The following is a 27,050-nucleotide window of genomic DNA, read 5'->3' on the forward strand; positions in this document are numbered from 1 at the left end:
CAACCCAGAGAGGGCTCCCTCCATAGTGAATGACAAAACTTCTAAGGCACATCAACTTCCCCAGAGAGATAAGCTCCGCCCCGCGGGAAAGGAAGAGCGCAGCGGCATGGCCACGTTCCCTCCCCTTCGGGCCTCCACGCCCCTCCCCTCGCCTTCACCCAGACGCTTTGGCGCCCATTTTGACTTAGTGGACGCCCAGAAGGTGACTTTCCTTGAAGCGTACTGTTTGCGCTGATAACTAAGGAGGTGGCTGCGACCCCGCCACAATCGACCCCCCCATTTGTCTAGGTAAAGTGAGGATGAACGGCTGCCGGGCCCCGGTTCCCCATAGAAGTAGAGGTGGAAGCGGAGACGGAGACGGAGGAGGGCGCGGTGGCGGAGTGGGGGAGGACAGGGAACGGAAGGCGTCGAGGGCCAGTCCACGCAGCCCGAGGAAGAACGCGTTTGGCTTCTGGGCCTGGCGGGGCAAAGCGGGTCCTTGTTCTCTAGTCCTCAGTTTCCAATCTGGGGAGGGTTGGAATAAGAGACCTTGAAGGCCTCTCCTCCCCAGGCTTGGAATTCTTATCCGGACTGCTGGCTAGTCAGAAAGCTTTTAGTAAACGCCTGCTGAGGCCGGCCCTCTGGGGTGGGGTAGGGTGATTCTGACTGTTCCTTCCAGATGGGGCCAGGTGACCCCACCCCCACCCCTTCTTGACCCTTGAAGGTTTCTGAGCTGGGAGGCTTTAATCAAAGCAAATTGGTTTTCCTGCAGGTACAGAATTTAATTAAAAAAACATTTATTAGAAACTGTCATTAGTGCAACTAGGTGGTGTAATGGTTAGAGCGCCAGGCCTGGAGCCAGGAAGACTTCTATCCCTGAGATCTAATCTGACCTTAGACACTCCCTAGCTTGTGGTCACAAGTCTCCTCAGTTTCCTCATCTGTAACATGTGCTAAAGAAGGAAATGGCAAACCAGGATGGGATTTCTTCCTAGAAAAGCCCAAAAGTTATGAAGAGTCACACAACTGAACAAAATATGGCATTGGGGATACAAAGACAAAAATGCCCCCTCAAGAATCACATTTTCTGTTGGGGAAGGAGGTAGAAGAAGGGATTGAGAGAATAAGACATACTCAGTTAAGGAAATTAATAAATGTGCATTTATTAGACACCTACTATTTACCAGGCATTTTGCTACTTAATGGGAAATATGAAAAAAAAGGCAAAAAAAAAAAAACCCCAGAACTTGCTCTCATGGAGCATACAATATAATGAAGTCATAGAAACAAAAAAACTATGTAAGATAAAAATTGGGGTGGTCTCAGAGGGAGGGCACTCAGATTAAAGAGAATGGGGAAAAGCTTGCAGAAGGTAGGATTTTTGCTTAAAGACCTAAAAGAAGCCAAGTGAAATTAAGAGGTGAGGATGAAGAGGGAGAGAATCCCTGGCATGAGGGATAGCTATTGAAAATTCAAAGAACAATTTTTTTACCAGGAGCCCTTAGCCTAATGGTGAAGACAAAATGTAAACAACTATATACAAACATGATACAGATGGGGCATCTAGGTGGCTCTGGCAAGGCCTAGAAAGGAGAGGTCCTACACCTAAAGTTTAGAGACCCCTAATCAAAGACCCATATTGTATTGACCAGAAATGGAGTCAAGATCCTAAGATTGAGGTAAGAGATTTTCTCATAATTGTACATTTCCAGCAGCTCATAAATCTTATCTGAAAACTGGCTCCATTCTGATTAACCAGTTATTGTTTCCTGTTCCACTGATTGTTTATAGACATTTAGGGAGGAGTACAACACCTGAATTCCTGGAATTGTCCTGGTTCACTCACTCTTTCTCTCCCAACTTGGAAAGTCCCTTTTCTGTCATCTAATTGGAAATCAGATTACTTAATGTTGTTTTGTTGGTCTCATCTGATTGTTTTAAATATACAAAAGTCTGTCTCCCCCTGTATTTGGGGTCCAGCCCTAAATTGAGGAAGTGGCCTGGTCCTGATTTATTAGGCAATTGCCATTAATAAATTGATAGACTCAGAAGACCAAACCATTGTTTTCCTCAGTCATTTCATCTTTTACTCTTTACATGACTTATTTACATGTTTTTGAGATTAAAATACAAGCTGATACTGAAATGTCCTGGTTGGGATTATCTTAGTGATAGGCTTTGTTGGTTATCCAGGAACCAGTCTTGCTAAATGGGTTGGTCATTAGGAAATGGATGTTTTGGTTATGGCAAACTATGAAACTATGAAAGAAAAATAAAAAACAGCTCCTGGGTTAAACCCCTCTCTTTCTGTATGAATAGTGACCATTATAGAAAAGGGGGCAAGGAAGGGCAGCTAGGTGGCTCAGGGGATAGAGTCAGGCCTAGAGTTGGGAGGTCCTGAGTTCAAATGTGACCTTAGATCCTTCCTAGCTATGTGATCTTGGGCAAGTCACTTTATCCCAGTTTAGCATTTGCCTTTCTTCTGCCCTGGGACCATTATTTCATATAGATTCTGAGAATAAGAAAAGGGGGAAAAGGATGCTAAAACATAGTAACTAAAGGGAAAAAAAATAATGGATTGCATAACTACTGGAGGAAATGTTTTAGGGATCAAAAGTTATGGACCCATATATCTAGATAGCCTTTATGAGAGTAAGCAGCTCCTGATGATATTTTAGTGAAAATCTGAGAGAAGATAGGTAGACTTTTGCAAGTAATAGTCTACAGCCAACCACATCTTTGCTATCACATGATTGAATGAAAAGTTTATTGACTAAAAGAGCATTTGGTTTACTAGAACAAAATGCCGTGTTAATTAAAGGCATTCATAGGTTAAGGAAATAGAAGATTTACTTGATAGATGCTATGCAGATAACTATGTTAATTCTTTCATTATTAATAGCAAGTGAGGCATAAAACAGGCAGCAGAAGTATTCCCCATTGTCATGGAGAATGTTGAATACAGAGCCCAAATGGACAACATATAACCTTAAATTGTATATCAAAGGTTATTCTTTCCCTACCAACAATTAAAGAAATTTCTAACATTCTATATTTTTCCAGGTTGTAGGAATGAAAAGTAAATTATGAAGCCAAAATTTAAAAACCATTTTCTTGTTTGTTATCTAGTGTCCTTCCTTCCCATTTTATTCCTACAGCTACTGTTCAATATTAGACAACAAAGCATTAAACTGGAACTTCAAACACTTATTAGGTGAAGATATATTTGTAGGAGTAATGATGCTGCTACTATTATTTATATGACACTTTGTCCTTATTTTTGTTTATTTGTTTCAATCGTGTCTGAGTCTTCATGACCCTATTTGGGGTTTTCTTGGCAAAGATACTGGAGTGGTTTGCCATTTCCTTCTCCAGCTCTTTTGACAGATGAAGAAGCTGAGGCAAAGGATTAAGTGGCTTGGCCAGAGTCACACAGCTAGTAAGTTTCTGAGGCTAGATTTGAATTCAGGAAGAGTCTTCCTGACTTAAGGTCTGGCACTATATCATTTGTGCTCCCTAGCTGTCCATATGATGTTTTAATAGTTTATAAAAATGCTTTTGACAACCTCATTTAATATGCAGTTTAGTGAGTTTATCTAATTTTGGATTTCTTTCTACTGCTGAACTTTATTTCATTGTTTAAGTTTTCCTGGGGCAGCATATTCTTATCTGAATGTAGTATAGGCCAAAGTTGACTTGATATTGGATTCATTTTTCATAAAGAATGGATTTGAAGTGATTGTTCTCTATATCCCAGCCCATGAAATTATTTACCTGGACTCTATGGTGCTTTATAGCTTTAATAATCTATTTTATGAATTTCCTGAAGCTTCTAATAAACCACATTCTTTATCACACCAAAAGACTGTGAGGCAAAGTGGTTATTTGGATGAATGTAACTTCCTGCTTCTGACATAGCTGTTATCAACTTTATACTGAAGCATTATTTTTCTTAAAATTATAAGGTTTTTTGTTGGTTTATAGTTTTTTATTTATACAAGGAAAGAATAAATGGATCTAAGTAAAATAATCTTTATAAATGCATTTTTATAAATTTTATTATAATATATACATAAATATAAATTTTATAAATGCATAAATCCATAAATGGAATTATAATAGCTAAAAGAGCAGCTAGGTAGAGACCTGAATTCAACTGTGGCCTCAGTCTAAGTGACTTAATAGCTGTGACCCTGGACAAGTCACTAAACTTATTTGCCCAGTTCCTCATTTGTTAAATGAAGATAATAGCATGTATCTGGCTTTGTTGTGAGAATCAAATGTGGTAATAGTTGTAAAGTTTTTTTAGTACAGTCCCTGGCACATATCAAGAGCTAAAGCTATTATTATTGTTGTTGTTAAGCCAAACCTGATTTTAAAAGATTATTACAAAAATGAATAATATGGAAATAGGTATTGAGTGATAATACATGTATGACCCAGTGGAATTGCTTGTCAGCTTGGGGAGGGAGAAGGGAAAAAGGGGAGGGAAAGAACATGAATCACGTAATTATGGAAAAATATTTAAATTTTTAAAAAGTGATACCTAATAGTCCATTTGTTTTCTCCAACAATTCAAAACTAAAATTTTGTAGCACTTTCTCCCACTCTTTGTTCTTCTTGATGAAGAATCATAGGATTTATAGATAAAGAGCCAGACCCAGAAATTTGAACTGACTTTACTTGAGGTCAAGCAATTTAAAATGTCTACTGAAAGAAAGAATTATAGACAACTAACTTTGTATTCATTTTCCTCTTATTGCAACAGAAATTGTGTCAGTTGGAGACTTCCAGAATTGGTTGGAGAATTCCAGAATTCATAGTATATTAAAATTTGTATTTTCTCTGGTTTCTGAACCAATGAAAAGAAAATGGGAAGAAAAATTGAAGAAGATTGAAGAACGAGCATCCCAGTATGAAAGGAGACCCCTGGGCTCAGTCTATAAACCACGGCTATCTAAGCCAGGGGACCAGCCATCTATATGGAAGTTGTTTCACCGTCAAGCTCAAGCTTTTAACTTTGTCAGAACCTGTAAAGAGGTAAGATGGCCTCTTTCTCATTCTTCTCTTTTAAAAATGTTTTACAACTAGAGAGTTTGTATCTTTTTTAATGAGCCTTTTGCCATCATCCAAGTTATATCAGGAATATCTGGTCACGATATCAACATCACCTGACTTGAGAATAGCCTCCAGGGAGTTCTAGCAACTTACTTTGCATTAACCACATGAAAACAACTATAATAGTTGATATAGTTGATATCCATTCTGGTATAGAACTACTATAGATGAAGTTTGCTTATCTCAAATAAGATCAAGTGAAGTAATATAAAGTGGCTGACACATAGTAGGTACTGCATAAATGTTTATTTCCTTCCTTTCCCCTCCCTCTACTTCAGAAAGTCAAGGGTTCTTTTCCTAGCCATGGGATCAAAGTCATCCATTAGCTCAGCATTTATGTATGAAGCTCCTTGGATGTCCTATTGAAAATGAGGTAGAGGCTAAGGTCAGTAGTTTTATTGTGACAGTTAATGAATAAACCCATCTGGGAAATATAAAAAAGATCCACTCTTCTTGGATAGGGAAGTCCTAATGTTTTCCCCTTAAGCTTCCTGGATTGGCAATCTTTTGTAAATTCTTTGTTCAGATTGAAGCTGCTTGAGTTTTGTGGAAGGAATGGAAAGAGATTCTGTTCATCTGGGTTCTCTGGGTATGTCCATGCTCTTTAGGAACAAGAGAGTATAAGAGTAATTAATTGAAGACTTACCCAACATAGCCATAAACTCCATCCCCCATTGCCTCCTACTGGCTTGTTTTATTTAGGCTCTGTTTTGGCCCGAGTGGAGGCTTCATGGGCCTGCTAAGCTTGTTGCTTCTTTTGGTTCCCAGTTCTCTGAAGAATGTGTCTTGCTTTGGTATGTCTTTGTAGGGAACTTGCCATTGAATCACTGTCAGTTTTCTTCTCTGGTCCCATGTTTTCCTGTGAAAGATAGATATATTGAAGAGGAATGCTGTTGAGGATGATAAAGTTTACTAAAATACTACCCCTATGATAGCCCTATGATATATTCAGTCAAAATGAATTTACCTAATTTTTTTTTTTGAAAAATTGAGACAGAAAAGTTTTAACTTGCTTGTGGACACATTGGATGATGCTAATAAAATGGCAGAGCCCAGGGCTTAAATCCAAGTCCATGTGTTCCTTTTGATAATCTTGTTCTTTAATCAGTAATCATTCATTAAACTCTCAAGGACCTAAGTCAACATTTCAAGTCACCTATCATTGAAGAAGCAGTTACTGATACTGTGCTCAGTCCTGGAATAAATACAAAGAAGGAAAGAATCCCTGCTCTTATTTTGTAATATTTTGCTATGCCCTACACAGTGAATTTGTAAAAGAAACCAGCACTATTTGACTTTTTCAAAATGGTTTTGTATCAAGAGTTTACTTAAGGATAGCTTAGGTGGCTCGATGGATAGAGAGCCAGGCCTACAGCTGAGAGGTCCTGGGTTCAAATGTGACCTCAGACACTTTTAGATGTGTGACCCAGGTCAAGTCACTTTATCCCTATTGCCTAAGCCCTTACCACTCTTCTGCCTTGGAACCAATACATGGTATTGATTCTAAGGCAAAAAGTAAGGATTAAAAAAAAAGTTTAAGAGAACCTAAAAGGAAGTTTCAGATAATAAAAATAAGATAGTAGTGGTGACAGAGGTATATTTTATTTTTTTAATAATATAAAAGTTAAATTCATAAATAACATTTAATGTAGCATTTTAGAGACAAGTTACTACTAGCTCCTTTTTAAATACTCTACATTGTTTAATATTTTCTTTTAACGATCTTCATTATATACATTTTGGATGAGAACTTCACACTTTTCTTTGATGCCAGCTGAAAACAAAATCTATACCTTTTAGACACCCTAGAAACTATTCTTTTCAACTTATATCTACCAAGCTTCCTGAGACTTCACCGATGTTTAGAGTTTTTTCCTTCATAGTTGAAGACTTGTACTTTCAATTTTGTTGAACTGTTTTGTTTTTATAATGTAAACATTAAAATTTTCTCTTGTGAGACGTGTCTTATAACAAGACAAAATAGTTATGTAGAATAATAACAGTGACTTTATCTGAAAATGCATTTTATATCTGTAGCATCCCTCCAAGATCTATTTTTTAAAAAATTAACAGAAATTAATTTTCTCTTCCTCCTGAATCTACCACCATGTTTCAAAAAAAGAAAAAGAAGCAAATTTCTTTTAGTGACTGTGAAGAAGAATGGATGTGTCTTGGGCAGCAAGGTGGTTCAGAGAAAATTAAAATCCTGGTAAAAGTCAATTCACTTGAACTACTATCAAAATAAATCAAGAGAAACTGCTGGGGAAATAGAATTTCCCTAATCAACAATCTTCCCTTCATGATTCCAGCAACTCTGCTTCCCCTCTTTGAGGAGAGAGTACCACAGCTGTTCAAAGCCTGTTGGTCAGCTGTTTTTATCATAACTTTCCTGAAAATAGTTTCATAGGTTAATTTTTTTTAAAGTCTTCTGATTTGTAAACAATGAATAAGCAGAATTATAGCCTATCAGGAAGTCAGACTAGGCTATTTAACATTGATACAGGCACTCCTGAAGATGAAGTTTTTCTTGGTTTTCATGATATGAAAATGATAATTTCCTTGTCTATAGAGAAAAGTTACTCATGATTGGTAATGAATGAATTTTGAACTGAGATAGCAAATAAGTGCAGTTTAGTTTTCAGGAGATTAACATATTTGAACAGGAATTATTTGAGCATTTGGAATGTTTTTTTTTGTCTTTGTAAAGGATGTCCATGTATTTGCTCTGGAACATAAAGTGGGAGATGGGCAACGTATTTACCTCGTAACCACTTATTCTCAGCTTTGGTTTTACTATCAGTCCTGGTAAGTATCCTGTGGAAGTATTACTCATGCACCCAGATGGGTATATTTCTTTTCCATTTCTTACTTTGTAAAATTAATATAATCAAAATTAGATTTAATAATGGTGCTTTTCATAATAAATTACATTGTAAAACTTAATTCTGAAGCAAGAAAGATTCATTGCTATGGTCCTTGGTTAAAAAAAAAAAGTTGTGATTATCTCATAACTGGCAGATCTTTGATTTGATGAGAAAACAAACACTTGTATGGAAGGAAAAGAAATCAGCATGTAAACAAATTTATACCACTGAACTAATACATTCTGGAATTGGGAGAGCTTGAATACAATACATCGTAAGGGTTAAAATGAATGGTTTGACTAAAATGTGAGAGAATGTGGTCGCCAAGATTGTAACTCAAGTCAAAAATGACTTTTCAGCAGCTTTATTTACAATATGAAGGAAAAGAGTAAGGTAGAGAAATATGAAAGAGGGCAGAGTGAGAAGTCTGGCTTATCATCTTAAATATTTGCTCCAGCCCCTGGCTCTACTCCAGCAGGGCCCCAGAAACTCCAGCCAGAGGACCCAGAGGTAAATTAAGCAAGGGGTTCACCCATGTTGCCTCCTCTGATAGGGAGACATATCTGGTGTTAATCTTTCCAGAAGTCAGGAAAGGAAGGTCAGTTTTTTCCACTCACCAATCCAAAGTTGAAGGGGAGAAAATTCCAGAGCAGTCTTACCAAATGTTAGAGTCCCAGATCCACACTGAAGAAGATGATCTTCCACCAGCCTCCACAGGCTTGAAAGAGCTTGAAGACTGACTTACAGGAAGTTGCAGCCACTTTTAAAGATAGACCTTTCTTTTCATCACTTCCTGTGCCTTCCTCCACTTTACAGGGACCAATTTCAGTCTATCACTTTGCTTAGGACTGCCCAGGGGGCAGTCAGTTGTTTCTGAGTTATCATCCACTTTAGCATGTGGGTTGTGGACCTCCCCCCCTTATGCGTTAAGTAGGATGTATATGCTTCTGGTGCTTAAATTTAAAAGTAGGCGAGGGGAAAGTTAACCCCATCTTCACACCATACATGTATATTTTTAATGGTTAATTTCATACTCATATAATAATTGCATTTATAGAATGCTTTAAAAGTACATTAAGAACATGATGTATTATTCTCACAGTAACTCTACACAGTAGACAAGGCAAATATTCCTTCAGTATTCCCCCAAAACATGATTTTTATTAAAAGTGTAAGTACTCCTTCCACTGACCCAAGTGGCAGTTCCTCTATGCTATGGCCAAAAAAATTAAGCACCTAGTATCTCAACTACTGATGATAAGGTTCTTGGAATGTCTCCTTTTAGCCTTGAAGAACTGAGTAAATCTGGTCTCTATCTGAACCTGTGTCTGAGAGCTCCTGTCCAAGTTGGTAGGATCTGTCTGGGCAAATCCACTTTCCCACCCTGGGTGTCAGGATCACCATGACACTGTGAGAAAGTGAAGTATCAGAGTAGTTCTTGGGTAGAAGAAGGAAAATGTTGTTATCTCCATTTTACACATTAGGAAACAGGCACTCAAAGTGCTTAGGACTTGCCCAAACAGAAAAGGTCTATATTGAACCCTCTAGGCCTGTGCCTTTTTACATTACATTATCATCTACATCGTTTAGTATTTAGGCAAAACATAATCTAGCAACACATCTGCCTTTTTAAAGCATAGCACAAAAGTAACTATGATCTGAGACATATTTAAATTTTTTAACATAGGAAAAATCTCATGCACTGCTATGAAGTTATTCCTGAAAATGCTGTTTGCAAGCTTTATTTTGATTTGGAGTTTAACAGACCTACCAATCCAGGAGCAGATGGGAAAAAGATGGTTGCACTACTAATTGAGGTAAAAACCTAGCTATAGACCTGAATTATTATTGTTATTATTTTAACAAACAACAAAATGAACCCACTACAATCTGGCTGCTTAAACTGAAACTGCTCTTGGAAGTTACTTTGTTGTTGTTGATTCATTTTTCAGTTGCATACTCCCTCCTCACTTCATTTCTGACTCTTGAAATCCCTGGTTTCCTCTAGATGCAGATCAGGTACCATCTTCTGTTTGAGTCTTCCCCAATCTGATCACTTCCCCTATGGGGATCTGATCACCATCTGATCACCATCCCCAGTGGGGATCAGTCTTCCCCACTGCCAAAGAAAAATTCCAAAACCCACATGATCAGAAATGGAAAAAATGAAGTATAATCTAAAGTAGGACTGTATTTTTTTTCATGTGTTACTTAATGAAGATATTGTCACTGTAAACAATATTACTTTATTTAACATTACTAACCTTCATCCCTCCTTTTTTTTTTTAAATAAGAAAAAAGTTGTTGGTTATTTTGTATTAGTCAAATTTACAGTTCTGAAGATATGTTCTTTTTTTAGGCCTAGACTCTAAAAAAGATCAAAAGAAATAGGGGATAGTCCAAATAATTATAAAAATATTTGTAGGAGCTTTCTTTTGTGGTGGGAAAAAAAAAACTGGAAGCCAACTGGATAATCATCAGATGAGAAATAGGTGAATAATTCATAGTCTATAAATGTGAGAAGTACTATTATGCTGGAAGAAATAGATAATTCCAAAGAAATACAGAAACATTTGTATGAACTGAAGCTAAGTGAAGGTAGCAGAGCCAGGAGAACAATTTATAAGATAATAAACATACTGCAAATGTTTGAAAGTTGTAAGAAATAGAGTGGTGGGAGGGGGGATCATGAATCATGTAACAATGGAAAAATATTCTAAATAAAAAAAGGAAAAAAAAAGTTGTTAAGAAATCAGTACAATGACCATCTGTGGTTTTAGATCAATGATGAAATATATTGCCTTTCTCCTAACAGAGGTGACAGATTTAAGGTACAAAGTGAGTCTCACACACACACACACACACACACATTTTTATTTATTTATATGTGTATAGCAGTTGAGGGGATTTGTTTTGCTAGACCGCATATTTGTTATAAGAAATTTGTCCTGCATACTGTAGTCTGAATTCTTCATCTGCTTTGTTTTTCCTATATGGATTTTGAGACTTTATCTTATATCTCTGAGAAGGGACTGTTGAGTATCCTGAGGCTTAGCAACATAATGTCGCCCATAAACATAAATAGGCTTTGAACCTTGAATTTGTAGAGAAGCCCTGCTCCCTTTGGTTTTGTGCAGGACATGCCCCCTGACAGTGACAAGTATGCCTCTTTGGCATGTATGTCTCCATCTTTATTTTCTTTCTTTTTTTTTACATTTCTTTTTTATTTTATTTTTATTTAGTCATTTCCAAACATTATTCATTGGAAACAAAGATCATTTTCTTTTCTTCCCTCCCCACCCCACCTCTCCCACAGCTGACACGCAATTCCACTGGGTATCACATGTGTTCTTGATTCAAACCCATTTCCATGTTGTTGGTATTTGCATTAGAGTGTTCATTTAGAGTCTCTCCTCTGTCATATCCCCTCAACCCCTGTGGTCAAGCAGTTGCTTTTCATCGATGTTTTTACTCCCACAGTTTATCCTCTACTTGTGGATAGTGTTTTTCTCCTAGATCCCTGCAGATTGTTCAGGGACATTGCATTGCCACTAATGGAGAAGTCCATCACCTTCAATTGTACCACAATGTATCAGTCTCTGTGTACAATGTTTTCCTGGTTCTGCTCCTTTCGCTCTGCATCACTTCCTGGAGGTTGTTCCAGTCTCCATGGAATTCCTCCACTTTATTATTCCTTTTAGCACAATAGTATTCCATCACCAACATATACCACAATTTGTTCAGCCATTCCCCAATTGAAGGACATCCCCTCATTTTCCAATTTTTGGCCACCACAAAGAGCGCAGCTATGAATATTCTTGTACAAGTCTTTTTCCTTATTATCTCTTTGGGGTCCATCTTTATTTTCTACTATATTGATAATTCAGAAAATTGTTGAGAACTATGTCTGAATCAGTCAATGAGTGTTTTACTATGTTACCATTTTACAGGAGTCTTGTTGAACAAGAGCCTTTAAGGTTATATTTTGTTCTACTGAATCCCACTCTGGGGGTAATAAGACAGTAAATACAGTAGGTTCTTGTAAACACCTTTGTCACTTTTATAAGTAACAATTAAACTCTTAAGAGACAGTATTACTTAATTTTTAAGTTAGTTTATAATTTGATTCTGATAAAAACCAGTCACTAGGTAGATTTTGCACTCATATTCTTGAATTTTTTTTCAAGAAAAATGAAAACATTCAGATTACTTATATTTTTGCATTTTCTAGCATGTTTGTACAGCCCTTCAAGAGTTATTTAATGTTCATTGTTCAGTAGAAGATGTTCTCAATTTGGATTCTAGCACTGATGAGAAATTTAGCCGCCATTTGATATTTCAGCTCTCTGATGTTGCATTTAAAAATAATATCCATGTTGGTAAGTACATTGTTTATTTCTCAATTTTGGTAAACTTAGCTTTTTAAAACTATGGAATTGTGTTCAATATTGATTTTTTCCCCCCTTAAAAGTGAGTGTTAAGCTATTTTAATACTATGAAAAGAGAGCTGCATTTGGAATCAGAGGACTTGGGTTCAAATTCTGGCTCCATCATTTCCTACCTGTGTTGGGCAAATTTCTCTGGACCTCAGTTTCCTTAGCTATAAAATGAGGGAGTTGGATCAAGATGATTGTAAAGCTCCTTTCCAGTTCTAAAGCTCTAACCTTTCCCAAATACCTGAATATGTATATTAGCAGAATGAGTTACAAATATTCTGACATACTAATTTTGCTACTATTTATAAGTTAAAGCTATATAACCTTACCTTCTGTCTTAGAATCTGTATTGTGTATTGGTTCCAAGCCAGAAGAGCAGGAAGGGGTAGGCAATAGGGTTTAAGTGACTTGGCCAGGGTCACACAGCAAGGAAGTATCTGAGGCCAGATTCGATTCTAAAACCTCCTATCTCCAGACCTGATTCTATCCACTGAGATATCTAGTTGCCCCCTGTCTGACCTATTTTTCAATGTGGATAGTCAAGTCAGCTAGTATTTATCAAGTTCCCGACTGTGTGCCGGACTCCCTCCTAAACACTGAGGATAGATACAGAGGAAGGCAAAAACCAGTCTGCTTTTTAAGAAGCTCACAGACTAGTGAACTTTTGTAGAGATAATACTTTGGATGTTCAGTTTTCTCAAAATAAACAAGGGTTGAGTCTTGACCAAAATTCCTAATCTAATAGACAAATTTACTTTCTAATGTTTTTAAACTCTTTTGGTCTTGGAATCAATTCTAAGACTGAATAGTGGCAAGGGCTAGACCACTAGGGTTAACTGACTTGCTAAGGGTCACACAATAATTTACTTCTAAAAATAATTTAAAATCTTATATCCAATGATAAAGCAAAATTAATTACTTACCAATAATTATACTATAATAAAAATAATTACTTAGTAATGTTATAAATACATTTCTCTCAAGAAATAGGAAGGATTCATCTATGCTCATCTGGGCCAGTCTAGACACTGATTAGTTCATTCAGTTGATTCATCAGTAAATCAGTCATTTCTCTAATTTTTTAGCAGGAGAGACAAAGGAACAAAGATGAGTTTAACATATGCCAAACCTGGATTAATAAAAATGTTAGTGATGGCAAAGCTGTGATAGCTAAAGCTAGCAGTAGGAGTTAGGCATTGCCTGGGTCCAGTCCTTGAGAGATCAGCTGATAGGCTCTTTTATTGAGCGGAAGCAAATTGCTTGGGTGTCAGCCTTAAATTCAAAGTTATTGAGCAAACCCATTGTTAGGTTATTTGATTGCTTAACTTAGTAAGAGAAGATGTTGTGTTGACTTACTCTGAAGGTGTAGAAACTTGCTTAGGTACATATGGTTAACACTTGGAAGTCTAAAATTGAATAAAACAATTACTCCAATTAATCTAATCTTATTTTTTTCTATAAGGTAACTTTGTTAGAAAAATTTTGCAACCTGTGATTGCATTAGATGACAGTAAAATTAATGACAAGATATCAGGAGTACCAAGACACACAGTTTCCTCTTCTTCAAAAACAATGGTGAAACCAGAAATATCTTTTGCAAACAAATCTGAAGATAAAAATACTGCAAAAAGACAACCTTTAAATAAGGTAGAAGAGTCAGAAACATCTGAGCAAAATGGGCCCAATCTTTCCTTTTTAATTGTGAAGAATAAAGGAGGGGAGGATCACCTTTTTGTAGATGTGGGTATGTAAATTTGGTGAACTCATATGTAGTTTGGGAGCTGTTGGAATTATTATTTTATACAGGTAGCTTTGGACTAGGCTCAAAGGAAATTGGGGGAAATGGATTGGGGTGGGTGAAGGGTAGGGGCTACACAGATCCAGGGGTGCCAGTGCCACTAACTAATGTCATATAGGGGATGTATCCAGTTCCTGAAAGGCCTGATCCCAAAAGAAGAAAAAGGAAGGGAATAAACACTGATTTAGCACCTACTATGTGCCAGGCACTGGAGCAAAGTGCTTTCTACAAACCTTATCTCATCTGTACTCACTATAGCCTTGTAAGACATAGGCACTTTTATAGAGCAATGGAGGAGACTGAGGCAAACAGGTTAGGTGGCTTCTCCAAGGTCACACCACCAGGAAGTATGTGGGGCCAGGTTTGAACTTTTGTTCTTTCCAACTCCCCTGTGCCCCCAACTGCCTCAAGCAAGGAGTCTGCTCCCAGACCTGCTGGGGTCAGCTTAAGAATGATTCACTTGAGGAATTAGTTCATCCTTACTTCTAGATCCATTTAAGCGGCAGTGAGGAACTGATTTCTTAAATGTCCCTTGACAATTTCAGAGAAGATTGGAAGTTCCTTTTAAAGAAAACTTGTCTCTTATGACTTTGGATGGAAAGCTGTTTTTTTTTTTTTCTTACATGCCTAATGTAGATTACAGCAATTATGTAGTATTTACCAGGTATGTAAAGTATTATTTAAAGACTATACAATAGCTTACATACTGTAATGCTTACAGCTTAGAAAGTGCTTTAATATTGAATATAAATGTTATAATACCCATTCAACAGATGAGAAAACTGAAGTCTTAGGTGTCTACTGTCACATAGTTAATAATGATCAGAGCAGAGACCGAATTCAGATCTTCCAACCTTAAGACCAGAACTTTTTCATTGTGCCACAGTCAGTTCTTAAAATTCAGACCTTTTTTGGGTTTGCTTTGTTTTTTGTTTTTACATGTATGGATTATATAGGAGTTTATACAAGAAATAGAAACTTCCGGCTGTACAAATCATCAAAATTGGGTAAATGGGTGCCTTTGGAAATTGCTGAAGATAACAGATTTTTTCCTAAACCGTCCAAGACAGTTTCTGAAGAATACCAATATTTCCTTTCTTCTTTGGTCACCAACATCAGGTATGCAGGGCCTGTCTTTTTGTTATAATTGTGGTAAATAGTTATCCAAGAGTATTGAGTGGTGTTGGGCGTCCTCTGAGGCTACCAGCTTCTCTGGAGTCATCACCTCTTGGAGATTGGGGCCTCTGAGCGGAGAAAAGGTTCCAGAGAGCTGCCCTCCCGCCTTCTGCTTCTTTACCTCAGGTACAAAGAGCACCCACCTGGGGCAGAGGATTTGACTCCCTGGAACCTCAGGAGTGTCCCGACAGCCCCTCCCTGATCCCTGTCCAAGATTCCAGAGAAATCAGACATTCTGGAGAAATGACTCTACTTCCTCTTCTGATGGCCCCGGGGAATCCAGATTCTCCTCTTCCCTCCCTTCCACCTTTTTCTGGCCTGTGCCTTGTGCTAAATAATGACCCCACATTCACCAGCTCTCTTATCTGTAAGATAACCCTCACCATAAAATGAGTGGACAGGACTGTCTAGGCAGTGAGGGACCTGGAGTCAGGAAGACACAGGTCAAATCCAGTCTCAAACACTCACCAGCTATGTGACCCTGGGCAAGTCACTTAACCTCTGTCTCAGTTTCCTCATCTGTAAAATGGGGATAATTGGAGCACCTACTTCCCAGAGTGCTTGTGAGGATCAAATGAGATGCCTGTAAAGCTCTTAGTGCCTGCTTGACGTAGGTGCTCTATAAATGCTTGGTTCCTTCCTCCCCACAGCCAGAAAATCTGAGTTTCAGCCATGACTCATTAGTTTTTGTGGCTATTGGTGAATCCCTGAGCCATCTGTAAAAGGGGAAGAATAATAACACTGGCATACTCTCCTTCCGGGGGTGGTTGTCTAAAAACATTGTGGACCTTCAAGTGCTATCTCTCTAAATGTGGTGGTGATATTGGAGCCTGGGCTTCCTGACTACCTTAGAGATTCCTCTGGCATACTGCATTACCCTTCTTTTTTAACCCTTACCTTCTGTCTTAGACTCAAGACTGTGTATTGGTTCCAAGGTAGAAGAAGGGGAAGGGCAAGGTAATGGGAGTTGTGACTTGTCCAGGGTCACACAGCTTAGGATGTGGCTGAGGTCAGATTTGAACCCAGGCCCTCCCATCTCTAGGCCTGGCTCTCATTCCACTGAGCTACCCAGCTGCCCCCTTCTAATTTTTAGGCAACAAGCATTCATTAAATCCCTGTACTAATTGAGCTCCAAATTGCAGCTGCAAAAATCTTTATTCACCTTGTTATCCAAGGGAGTAATTTATCCACTAACTACTACCACCTTCCTTTGGAGGAAAGTTACATGGGTACATATGATGTAACACATAGATGGTGAATAAATAGGATTTAATACTCTAATATTTACAACTGAATAGCCTTCTTTTTTTATTTTTTTAAATATATTTTATTTGATCATTTCCAAGCATTATTCGTTAAAGACATAGATCATTTTCTTTTCCTCCCCCCCCACCCCCCATAGCCGACGCGTAAGTCCACTGGGCATTAGATGTTTTCTTGATTTGAACCCATTGCTTTGTTGATAGTATTTGCATTAGAGTGTTCATTTAAAGTCTCTCCTCTGTCATGTCCTCTCAACCTCTGTATTCAGGCAGTTGCTTTTTCTCGGTGTTTCCACTCCCATAGTTTATCCTTTGCTTATGAATGGTGTTTTTTTCTCCTGGATCCCTGCAAGTTGTTCAGGGACATTACACCACCACTAATGGAGAAGTCCATTACGTTCGATTATACCACAGTGTATTAGTCTCTGTGTACAATGTTCTCCTGGTTCTGCTCCTCTCGCTCTGCATCACTTCCTGGAGGTTGTTCCAGTCTCCATGGAACTTCTCCACTTTATTATTCCATTTAGCACAATATTATTCCATCACCAACATATACCACAGTTTGTTCAGCCATTCCCCAATTGATGGGCATCCCCTCGTTTTCCAGTTTGGGGCCACCACAATGAGCGCAGCTATGAATGTTTTTGTACAAGTCTTTGTGTCCATTATCTCTTTGGGGTACAGACCCAGCAGTGCTATGGCTGGGTCAAAGGGTAGATATTCTTTTGTCGCCCTCTGAATAGCCTTCTGTGGCATTTTGTTTCCTTGATACTGGTGCAATGCTATTTTAATTCCTCTGTTTATATTTTCAGATTTTCAGATACTTTACGAATCCTTACCTATGATATAACTCCAAGTCCACAAAAAAGGGCTGAATGTTTTAATGGGGCCTGTACTAAAGGTACACTATTTAAAGTATTCTCTCTATTTACTATTTTTTAAAAGTTTATTGGATCATAAAATTAAATGAGATCTTTTTACATCCACAGTGTTCTTCTTATAAATTTATTTTTAAAACTGTAAATTCAATGTTTGGCTTCATCCAGATCTCCTTACAATCAATATAGCAAACTTGATCTGATTTGAGTTTCTCTCTTTCCTGAGCTACTCTATCAATGCCAAAAGGCAAAAAGGCATGGGGTGGGGGTAGTAAACAGGAAAATGTGAGCATCTGGGCTGAAAAATAAGTATATTCTGGTTGTATAACTTTTAATTCTTGAATAGTTTACACATTCCCTTGCTTTTGTTATAGGAAATGTCATTGAAGGCGTTCAATGTTCACCATACCCTGAAATTGATAACTTTGTACTTTCTTTGGTTAATAAAAATGGTGTTAATGGAGGTAAATATCTTTGTTATTATTTGTTAAGCATTACTCCATCTTCCAATTGATAAATGTCAAAAGATATGAACAATTTTTGGATGAAGAAAACAAAGCCAGATATATGAGTATATGAAAAATGCTGTAAATCCCTACTGATTAGAGAAATATAATTTAAAACAACTCTGAGGTATCATCTCATATCTGTCAGATTGGCTAAAGTGACAAAAAGGCAAAATGACAAATGGTGGAGGGGATGTGGAAAAATGTGGAAAGCAATCTAGAATTATGCTGAGAGTTATAAAATTGTGTTGCTGGATCTGTTTCCCAAGGAAAAGAACCCCTGTGCCCCATAATATAGCAGCTCTCCTTGTGGTGGCAAAGAACTGAAAATCGAGGGGATGTCTATCAGTTGGGGAATGGCTAAACAAATCGTGGTATGTTGCTGTGACAGAATACTACTGCATGGCAAGAAATAATCAGCGGTTACTATTTTTTTAAAACCTGGAAAGAACTACTTAAAATAATGAAGAGTAAAATGAGTAGAACCAAGAGAACATTATATGCAACTACAGAATCAATGTTTGAAGGCTACCTTGTGAGTGGCCACCTCTAGAGAAAGAACTGATAAGTAGAAACACAAAAGACAGAATTTATATATAAATATATATATTTATGTATTATATATATATATATATATATGCACACATATATATTTAAATCCTTACCTTCTGTCTTAGAATCAGTACTAGGTATTAGTTCTGAGGCAAAAGAGTGTTAAGGGCTAAGCAGTTGGGGTTAAGTGACTTGTCCAGGGTCATGCAGCTAGGAAGTATCTGAGTTTAGATTTGAACCTAAACCTGGCTCTCTATCCATTGAATCATCTAGCTGCCCCTAATACATATATTTTGCCAGGTGATACAGGAAGAGAAAGGAGGAGTTGAGATATCTGAGAGTAATTTTATTTTTAATAATTACTTAGATATGGTTCTGTTGACTTTATAAGTATTTTTCTTGTTTTAGGAATTCGGTGTTGGAACTACTTTTTTCCAGAAGAATTACTTGTGTATGATATTTGTAAGTATCGTTGGTGTGGAAATATTAAAAGAGCCCACAAGAGTAATAACATAATGTAAGTAAGTGCTTAATGTTTTAAAGAGTTATACATATTTTTTTTATAAATTTGCCATTTTAGATTGAATTTTTACACTGAATTGTTAAGTTTATGGTTGTAATTTATTTCTAATATTTCATAGCTACTACATCAGACTTTGATTTATGCTGTACTTGAGCATTTAAACATTTACTTGGCTCGGTCTTAAAGAATTCATTAAAATAATTCTTTTTAAAAACTATTCAAAGTAACTAATCTGCAGCAAATGGGAGCCAATTAAAAAGGGCATGTTCAAGTCCCAGAATGGCCCATCTCTGCTTTCCTTAACATCTGCGTACTACCCAGGGACATTTTTTAAAGTCTCAAGCTAAGGAAAGCCACTTGAGAATGTAAGCTGCCCAGAGACAGAAGTGGAATTAACAGAGCACAGACTACCTGAGGACCTTGAAAAGGGAGATAAATTGAGCTGGGTTAAGATCAGAACCATGACTTGCTTAGAATCTTTCTCTTATGCTCCCTACAGATTTTATATTAATTACTGCAGTTTGCAGGCTTTACTGTAAGTCTCTAAATTGTAGAACAGTTGCTGGTCTGCACCAGTAGAAAGTTTCCATACCAGGACTTCACTTTCCCAGTGAAATCTTAGGCCCAGGCCCCCCTCCCTGTTTTCACTATCAATATTTTTGTGATTGAGGAGTCAGTGTACTAGGATTGTAGTTAATTGTTTGTACCATTCTCATGCTGAAGGGAAGCCACCAGCAAGGAAGACTGGAGCTGGGATCTTTACTATCTAAGCCTCTTAACTTTTTCTGGCTTCATTTCCTTTATATGTAAAGTGAAAGGGTAGGATTCAAATGATCTTTAAGGTTCTCCCAGGTCCTTGGATCTTGCCCTTCCAGATCCTTCTGTAGCCTTTGACACTCTACCATACCCCACCTCCTGAACTGCTCTTTTTTTTTTTGGTCTTCCTGATAAGGTCCTGTTTGTATGTTTGATCAATAAGTGCCAGCCTGGTGCTAAGTGCTCTTCTACACCCTGAAACCGAAAGTTGATTTTAATTCTTTTTTTAAGACTTATTTAAAAAGACTCCTTCCCTTTACAACTTTATCCTTCAACTGCAATCTGGGAGAAACTTGCCTAAAAGGTCAGGCTTTTGTCTTGTAGTGACTCCACTCAGGACTCAATTCTGTTTTTAAGTGAATCTCCACCCTTGGAATTGTCTACCTTTGCAATTTCTCCACTATTCATTTACCCCTAATTGAATTCAGTAACCTTACCCACCATTCATTTAACCCATTCAAATTGATTCAGTGGACTATTACCATTAAAACCTATTTTCCTTGTTATTGAGTCCTTTTCAGTTGGATCTGGGTTTTCTTGGCAAAGATACTTGGGTCTTTGGCCATTTCTTTCTCCAGCTCATTTTATAGATGAGGACTCTAAGGCAAACAGGGTTCAGTAAATAGGCCAGGGTCACCAGCTAGTGTCTGAGGCCAGATTTGAACTCAGGTAGATGCATTTTCTTGACTTCAGGCAGGCATTCTGCCATCAATCCTGTTATCTGTGGATTATTCCTATTTCCTGAATGCAGAGTAGTCACAGTGACTCATTCTACCTTATTAAAATCTCTACCAATCAGGATTGCCAGGGGAGGTCTAAATGATGTTCTACCTGGGCAATCAGAAGGAAAGAATGTCTAGGTTAAAAAAAAAAACAACCCAGTAAAGCCCTCACTTGTGGTATTTTAGCCACTGAGAGTCAACTGACCCAATTTTTTGGCTACTGTCAACTTAACTGATAAGTTGGTCATACTCCAACCACTTTCTCAGTTTATCTAAATTTTCAAACATAGGTAGAGAACAGGATGGGAGGTAATCTATGTAAAAAAGAAGGGGGGGTGGCTTTTCCTTCTTTTTATAAATGAAGAGGGATTGGTTGGTTTGTCTCACTGGTTAGGATGTAGTACCAGTAGAGAAGTTGAGAGAACCAAGTGATGAGGGAATATGGGAGTTGAGGTAAATCCTGTTGATGGAGGGAAAATGGCAGGCTTCCCCCTCACCCCCCCTACTCCCAACCCCCAAAGGTGAACTGGAGCAGGGGTTTGAGATAATCCTCAGAGAGAAAGAAAGATGACTTTCTCCTTTCTCAAGTGATATTTAAAAGACTATATCTCTTGAGTTCCTATGTGAGCAAAAGCTGAGGGTAAGAGATATCAGTTCCCCTGTGAAGAAGGATCCTAATCTACCTTCCTCAATGGAGAATGTGTGGCAGAGCTAGTCTGATCTTGCCACAGAAAGGGTCTGGACTCAAGCTTTGAGCGCTGTCCCAAATTACCTAACACCCTTCCTGTTATAGAGATAGGTCAAATCCAAATCTGACTTATAATTAAAGGTTTATTTAAGAGATGGGAGAAAAAATACAATTAAAGGAAAATGGGAAGAGGTTGCCCTGTCAAGCTAAACCCACTGCAGCTGGATCAAAAGACTGGTGCCCGAGGCCATAAATGTTTCAGCCCCTTTCCCAGTTGACTGCTCTCTTGTGATCTCTAAGCTAATGTATCCTAACACTAAATCTTAAATCAGTTCAGGGAAGGTTAGGAGAGACCAAGAAGAAACAAGAGGGCTGGGCTCAGGGTTTTGTGTGAGTCCTTTCCAGCTCCTCCTCAGGAACAGAGATCTTGCTTGCAAGTGGAGGAAATAGTAGGATGGATTTCTTTGGAGAATACAGCATAGGAGTTAAAGGCAGGAAATCTGAGTCCTCTTGGGGCGTTGGGGGATCCCTCAGCCATTCAGAACTGAGCTGATCAGCTTTCAGTTCTGGCACTGAAGACCTCTCCTATAATCCCTTGCTGTCCAAACTGTCACTCTAGCTCCTGTCCATCAACTGTAGAATTCCAAAGGTCTCTCTTTCCAAACCCTATCTATTTTACCTACATTGTAAATGATGAGATGAGAACAATCTGTTCTAGCAACCATGAAGGTGACTGAAGCAGGTGCTATGGAATACCTGGATCAGATCTCCATGTTGCCAAGGTCATCTCCACTGTGTCCTGCACCATCACCAGTCATCCTGACTTGTCTTTCCACTTGACTTTAATGGTTCTTTTTATGCCTCTCTAGAATGCTTAATTTGCTCATGGAATTTTCTTTTCAGCTTTTTTTTTTTAAAGAAATGTCTAAAAAGTGCTATTTCATTAAATGTCAGTTTTCCCCTGGATGACTGTGCTCAGTTGTAGGCTTAGATCCTTTGCCTTTCACAATATCTTTTCCATGCCTTCTGATTTTTTAATATTCCTTAATGTTAGGTCCTATGTAATCCTGACTTTGGCCCCACAATATTTGAATTGTTTCCTTGTGGCTGCTTGAAGTACTTTTTCCTTGCCCGGGGACTTATGAATTTGGCTATACAATAAGTCTTGGGATGTTTTATTTTAGGGTCTCTTTCAGAGGCAATGAGTAGATACTTGCAATTTCCATTAGGGTAATTTTCCCTGATGATTTGGTATGATATGGCATCCAAGTTCTTTTTTTGATCATAGTTTTCAGGTCATTGAAATTAGTGATTCTTAGATTGTTTCTCCTAGATCTATTTCCTAGATGAGCTGTTTTTCCATTAAGGTATTTCAAATTTTCTTCTATTTTTTATTCTTTTGACTTTGTCTTATTGTCTCTTGATGTCTTATAGAATCATTGGCTTCCATTTTCTCAATTCTAATTTTTTTAGGGAGTTTTTTTTCCTTGAGCTTTTGTGTTTCCTCTTCTGTTGTATCCTGCATGGCACAAACAGGGGCATATAGTAAGTTGTCACCAATAAATACTATAATCAATTGATTGGGGTCATATAAAATAGATCACCAAATATTAGAGTAACAATGTTTATTATTATTTCATGTTCTGCACTGTATATATAGAGAATATTTGAAAAAGTGTGCCTCCCTCCTAGCTGCAGAAAAGTGAGGGGGAAATAGGTGGGGAATGTGGCATAAACTATCAGACACAACAAAGGTGATTTGGTTTTGTAGAACCTTTTTTTTTTTCTTTGCAAAATGCTGTTATAAGAGATGACTTGCTTAGATTAGATAGAGAAGGATTCACAAAAGAGGGAATCTTAAAAATAAATTACTGAAAATAAGAATCTACTAATTATGGAAAGTAATATGGAATCAAGCCCCCCTCCAAAAAAAGTTACAAAAAATGCCCATACTTTTTGATCCAAAGAGCCCACAGTTAGGCATCAGTTCTAAGGAAGAGAAAAACAGAAAAGGTTGTACCACAAGCCTCAAAGCACAGTGGCATTTTTGGAGTAGAATAGTAGAGACCCATCAGTTAGTAATGTCTAAACAAATGGGATCATAGAAGCTATCTGGACCAACACTCCCCACCCCCACACCCCTTTATTTTACAAATGAGTAAAAGGCCCAGGAAAGATGGGTGACTGGTCACCAAAGTACTATCAAAGGTGAAATGTGAACCCAGAGCCAGTTCTCTTCTCACTGAAACGCTTATGGTTATGAGGAACTGATTCAGAATGAAATAAGCAGAATCAAGAAAAACAATTTATAACAATAGCATAAGGGGAAAGAATGAGTAAAAGATCCTCAACACTCAGATCTTTATTCATTAAAATGACAAATAAGCTTGAACCCAGAAAAGAGCTGGGAAAGTGTGCTTTCTTCCTTCCTTTGTAGAGGCTGGGTTTATACATGTAAAATATCACATATTTTAGGGCCTCGGGTGTCAGATTCAAGTGATTTATTGGTTATGTTGAATTGCCTTTTTTTCTTATTATAAAGTATTGTTCATTGGATAAGTGGGGAAAAGTCAGGAATGGAGGTGATTTTAAGAACAAAAAATTAGATGAAGCTCTTGAAAATAATGTGTTAAAGGATTCGGAGACTTAATTTTTGTATTTATATTTAAAGGATTCTGGTAGATCTGAAAAATGAAGTTTGGTATCAAAAATGTCATGACCCTATCTGCAGAGCAGAAAACTTCAAATCTGATTGTGAGTTATTAATTTTTTAAAAGACAATTTTTCTAGAAATTAAAAAAGTTGGTTTTATCTTAAGCAATAAATAAAAATCTCTCTAATTTAGATTTCCCCTTACCACCTGAAGTGTGTCTCTTGTATCTGTTCAAAGAGGTATGTGCTATTTTTTGTTACTTTATAATAGCTAACTTGTCATTGGATTAAATGTATACATATTTATGAATATTTAAAATCCAAGCCATTCTGAAACTTCCAGTAGCTTCCTATCCCATTTTCTCCTTCCTCAAATATGTATGACTGGTATGACTTAAAGGATAAAAATAGCTGCTTTCATTTTCTCATATGTTCATTTTTGGAATTGCATTCATACTCTGGCCATGCCTCTCAGAAATATCAAACCATTAATGCAGATAGATAAATGCAGGGTTCAGTGCAACAGTTTGAACAGCTGACTCTGGACATTCCCAAGACGATTGTGCCTTAGGCATGTTAGAACTAAATTCAGTAAGATTTTATTTTTTTACATCATAAATGGAAATCACCCAGTATGATGGAGGTGAAAGCTAGTTTGGGATATGTACATTTTATTAGGCCATCGAGAAATTATCTGTACTGTAGAGAGGAAGAGGAAGATTGGGAAATAATTGCTCCTTGGTATCAGGGCAAAAAAAGAATTTCCTTTACAAAAAAGGGGGGGGTCTAAAGGAAATACTTTTTAATATAGGGGTATACCTCTCATAAAATATAGTATGAGAACTGAATAAAACAAGTTTGCACCTAAAGACTTGAGAAAGTAAAAAGAGCTCTTTATTCAGAATAGAAAGTGGAAAAACATTTGAATTAACAAAATTAAGAGCGAGCTTTAAAGATCAATAAAGCTGTTTACTACAATTCATCAAAATTAGAAAGGAAGGAAATGTAATACAAAATATTTAGGAATTTTATTAGTAAATGTATATAGCTATATGCTAATATGCCTGAAAACATGATTATTTACAAAACTATAAATCAACAAATTTAGAAAAAAACAAATCAATTTAATTAGGGGAAATGAATCAGTGAATTAACCCACAAAAGAAAAATTTCACTCAGATGGGTTTATTGAGTTTCTTCCAAACCTTCAAAGAGTAAATAATTCAGATATTGACTTTCTAAATGTAGTGAACTCTGTCTCTTTATGAGACCTATATGGTATTCTAAAACCTAAAAACAAACACTAAAAAGAAATCATAGGCCACTCATTAATGAAGACAGATGTAAAAATATTATTAGAGAAAATGGTATAAAAATACTGCTAATTTTGAGATGAGAAAAGTAAATTTAGAAGGATTAACATAATGAAAAGATCAGCATATCATTTATTGCAGGTTATGTTTACTTAGAAAACTTAGCCTCAACAAAAATTAAGATAAGGAAATCCTTAGACTAAAACACCCCTTAGTACTCATTCTAGGACGCCATGGTAGGCCCTGAAGACTCAGCACTCTGAACCTCAAAGCCTAGAAGGGGACCTACACCCAGGAGTTAGAGACCAGTGAGGTTTGCCTGCCTCACCCAAAAGTGCAGTCTGAGCACTTCACCATCCTAGACGTTTCATGCCACTCCTGGGGTTCCCCCAGCTAGGTTTTCCCATTGGCATGCCCTCTGCTCCTCCTGGCTCTAGAGATATTGGGCTGTATGCTAAGTATCCTAGTTTCCCTGGGAGGCTTCTTGTCTTGTTTGCCTTCCTCTTGCCCTTGGGCTCCCAGCTACCTTTTTGTGCAGTTCTTGGGGAGAATAATTTGCATGGTAGAATGTTCTCATTCGATTCTTGGTCATTATTTGGTCTGGTGTGATTTTTAGGTCTTTGCCACAATAGACAAGCCTGCCTCAGTTCAGGAAACCACCTTGTTATGTGTCTGGTCTGTGATTTCATTTAAATATATTTTTTAGGATGACGAAGACTACATTTTGAATAGTACTGAAAATAGGAACATCACAACTAACCAAAACCCCTCAGATTTTCAAGAATTATCTTCTAGTATACTGACAAGTGAGCTGTCTTCAAATGCGGATTGGGATAACTGGATTGATGATTCCTGTATTTTGGAAGCTGTTGAAGATGTTGAATTAGCTGAAGCTGCAGAGAAGAGTATGATGGCCAGTGACAGCCCCATAGGGGATGAAATTCCTGATGCACTTCTTTTAGAAGTTATTAGAAGAACTGAAAATACCTAGGAGCTTACTAAAGGAATTTGATTTCAAATAGTGTCCAGAGTTAAATGTTGGCCTTTGTCAAACTCAGTTTAAACAAATGAAGTCACTGTTTGTTATGGGCTAAGTAGGTGAGTTCAGGTCCCACCTCTGCCTCATTCTGCTGTGTGACTCCCAGAGACCTTCCTCCTTAGTACCACAATAGGCCACTTTCTAAGACAATCAGTTGTGGCAGAGGTGCTGACCTCACCTGAGAATTATGTGCCCTGTTGAAGTCACAGGTCTAGTCCCAAGCCTTGTTACCAACCATTCTAGTATCTCTTATCAAACCAGAGGTTCCTTATCACTTTTTGTACATTTTCTTAATTATTACTAGAAATTCTATTAAATGCTAATTACTGTAATGGTCCTGTTGAATATCAATAACCTAGGGATCACTCATACAAGTCCAACACCATGGTGGTCCTTGAGTGTCATTCCATGTCACTGTATAATTGGAAATTTTCTATCTTTTGGACTTCATCTCCCACCATTCTTTCCTCATCCCCAAATTCCCCTTTTCCTTCCTGTTTACACGCATCCTTTACATTATGGGTTCTTTTTTTTTTCCTTTTGAATTAATTTATTTAGTCAATTTATAACATTATTCCTTGGTTACAAGAATCATATTATTTCCCTCCCTCCCTCTTCCCGCAGCTGATGCTCAGTTTCATTGGGTATCACATGTGTCCTTGATCAGGACCTATTTCCATGTTGTTGGTGTTTGCATTAGGATGTTCATTTAGACTCTACATTCCCAA

The 27,050-nt window shown here is 37.5% G+C and overlaps 1 protein-coding gene across 3 annotated transcripts; it reads left to right on the forward strand.

The window, feature by feature from the left end:
- Nucleotides 1-157: 157 nt before the first annotated feature.
- Nucleotides 158-26,654, forward strand: PRIMPOL (primase and DNA directed polymerase). 3 transcript variants are annotated; one of them, XM_007496059.3, is made up of 14 exons: nt 158-288; nt 1,475-1,658; nt 4,748-5,019; nt 7,805-7,902; nt 9,649-9,778; nt 12,193-12,340; nt 13,860-14,141; nt 15,152-15,314; nt 17,446-17,534; nt 17,886-17,975; nt 18,978-19,086; nt 23,990-24,072; nt 24,164-24,210; nt 25,990-26,654. In XM_007496059.3, exons 3-14 carry the CDS (start codon nt 4,840-4,842, stop codon nt 26,272-26,274), a joined length of 1,704 nt encoding a protein of 567 aa, XP_007496121.1. In that variant the 5' UTR covers nt 158-288; nt 1,475-1,658; nt 4,748-4,839; the 3' UTR covers nt 26,275-26,654. The 3 variants fall into 3 exon arrangements, with proteins under 3 accessions (XP_007496121.1, XP_001369409.2, XP_007496122.1); XM_001369372.5 differs by lacking the exon at nt 1,475-1,658; XM_007496060.3 differs by lacking the exons at nt 1,475-1,658; nt 13,860-14,141.
- Nucleotides 26,655-27,050: the final 396 nt, after the last annotated feature.

This window comes from Monodelphis domestica, chromosome 6 (assembly GCF_027887165.1).
Source record: "Monodelphis domestica isolate mMonDom1 chromosome 6, mMonDom1.pri, whole genome shotgun sequence".
Lineage (NCBI taxonomy): Eukaryota > Metazoa > Chordata > Mammalia > Didelphimorphia > Didelphidae > Monodelphis > Monodelphis domestica.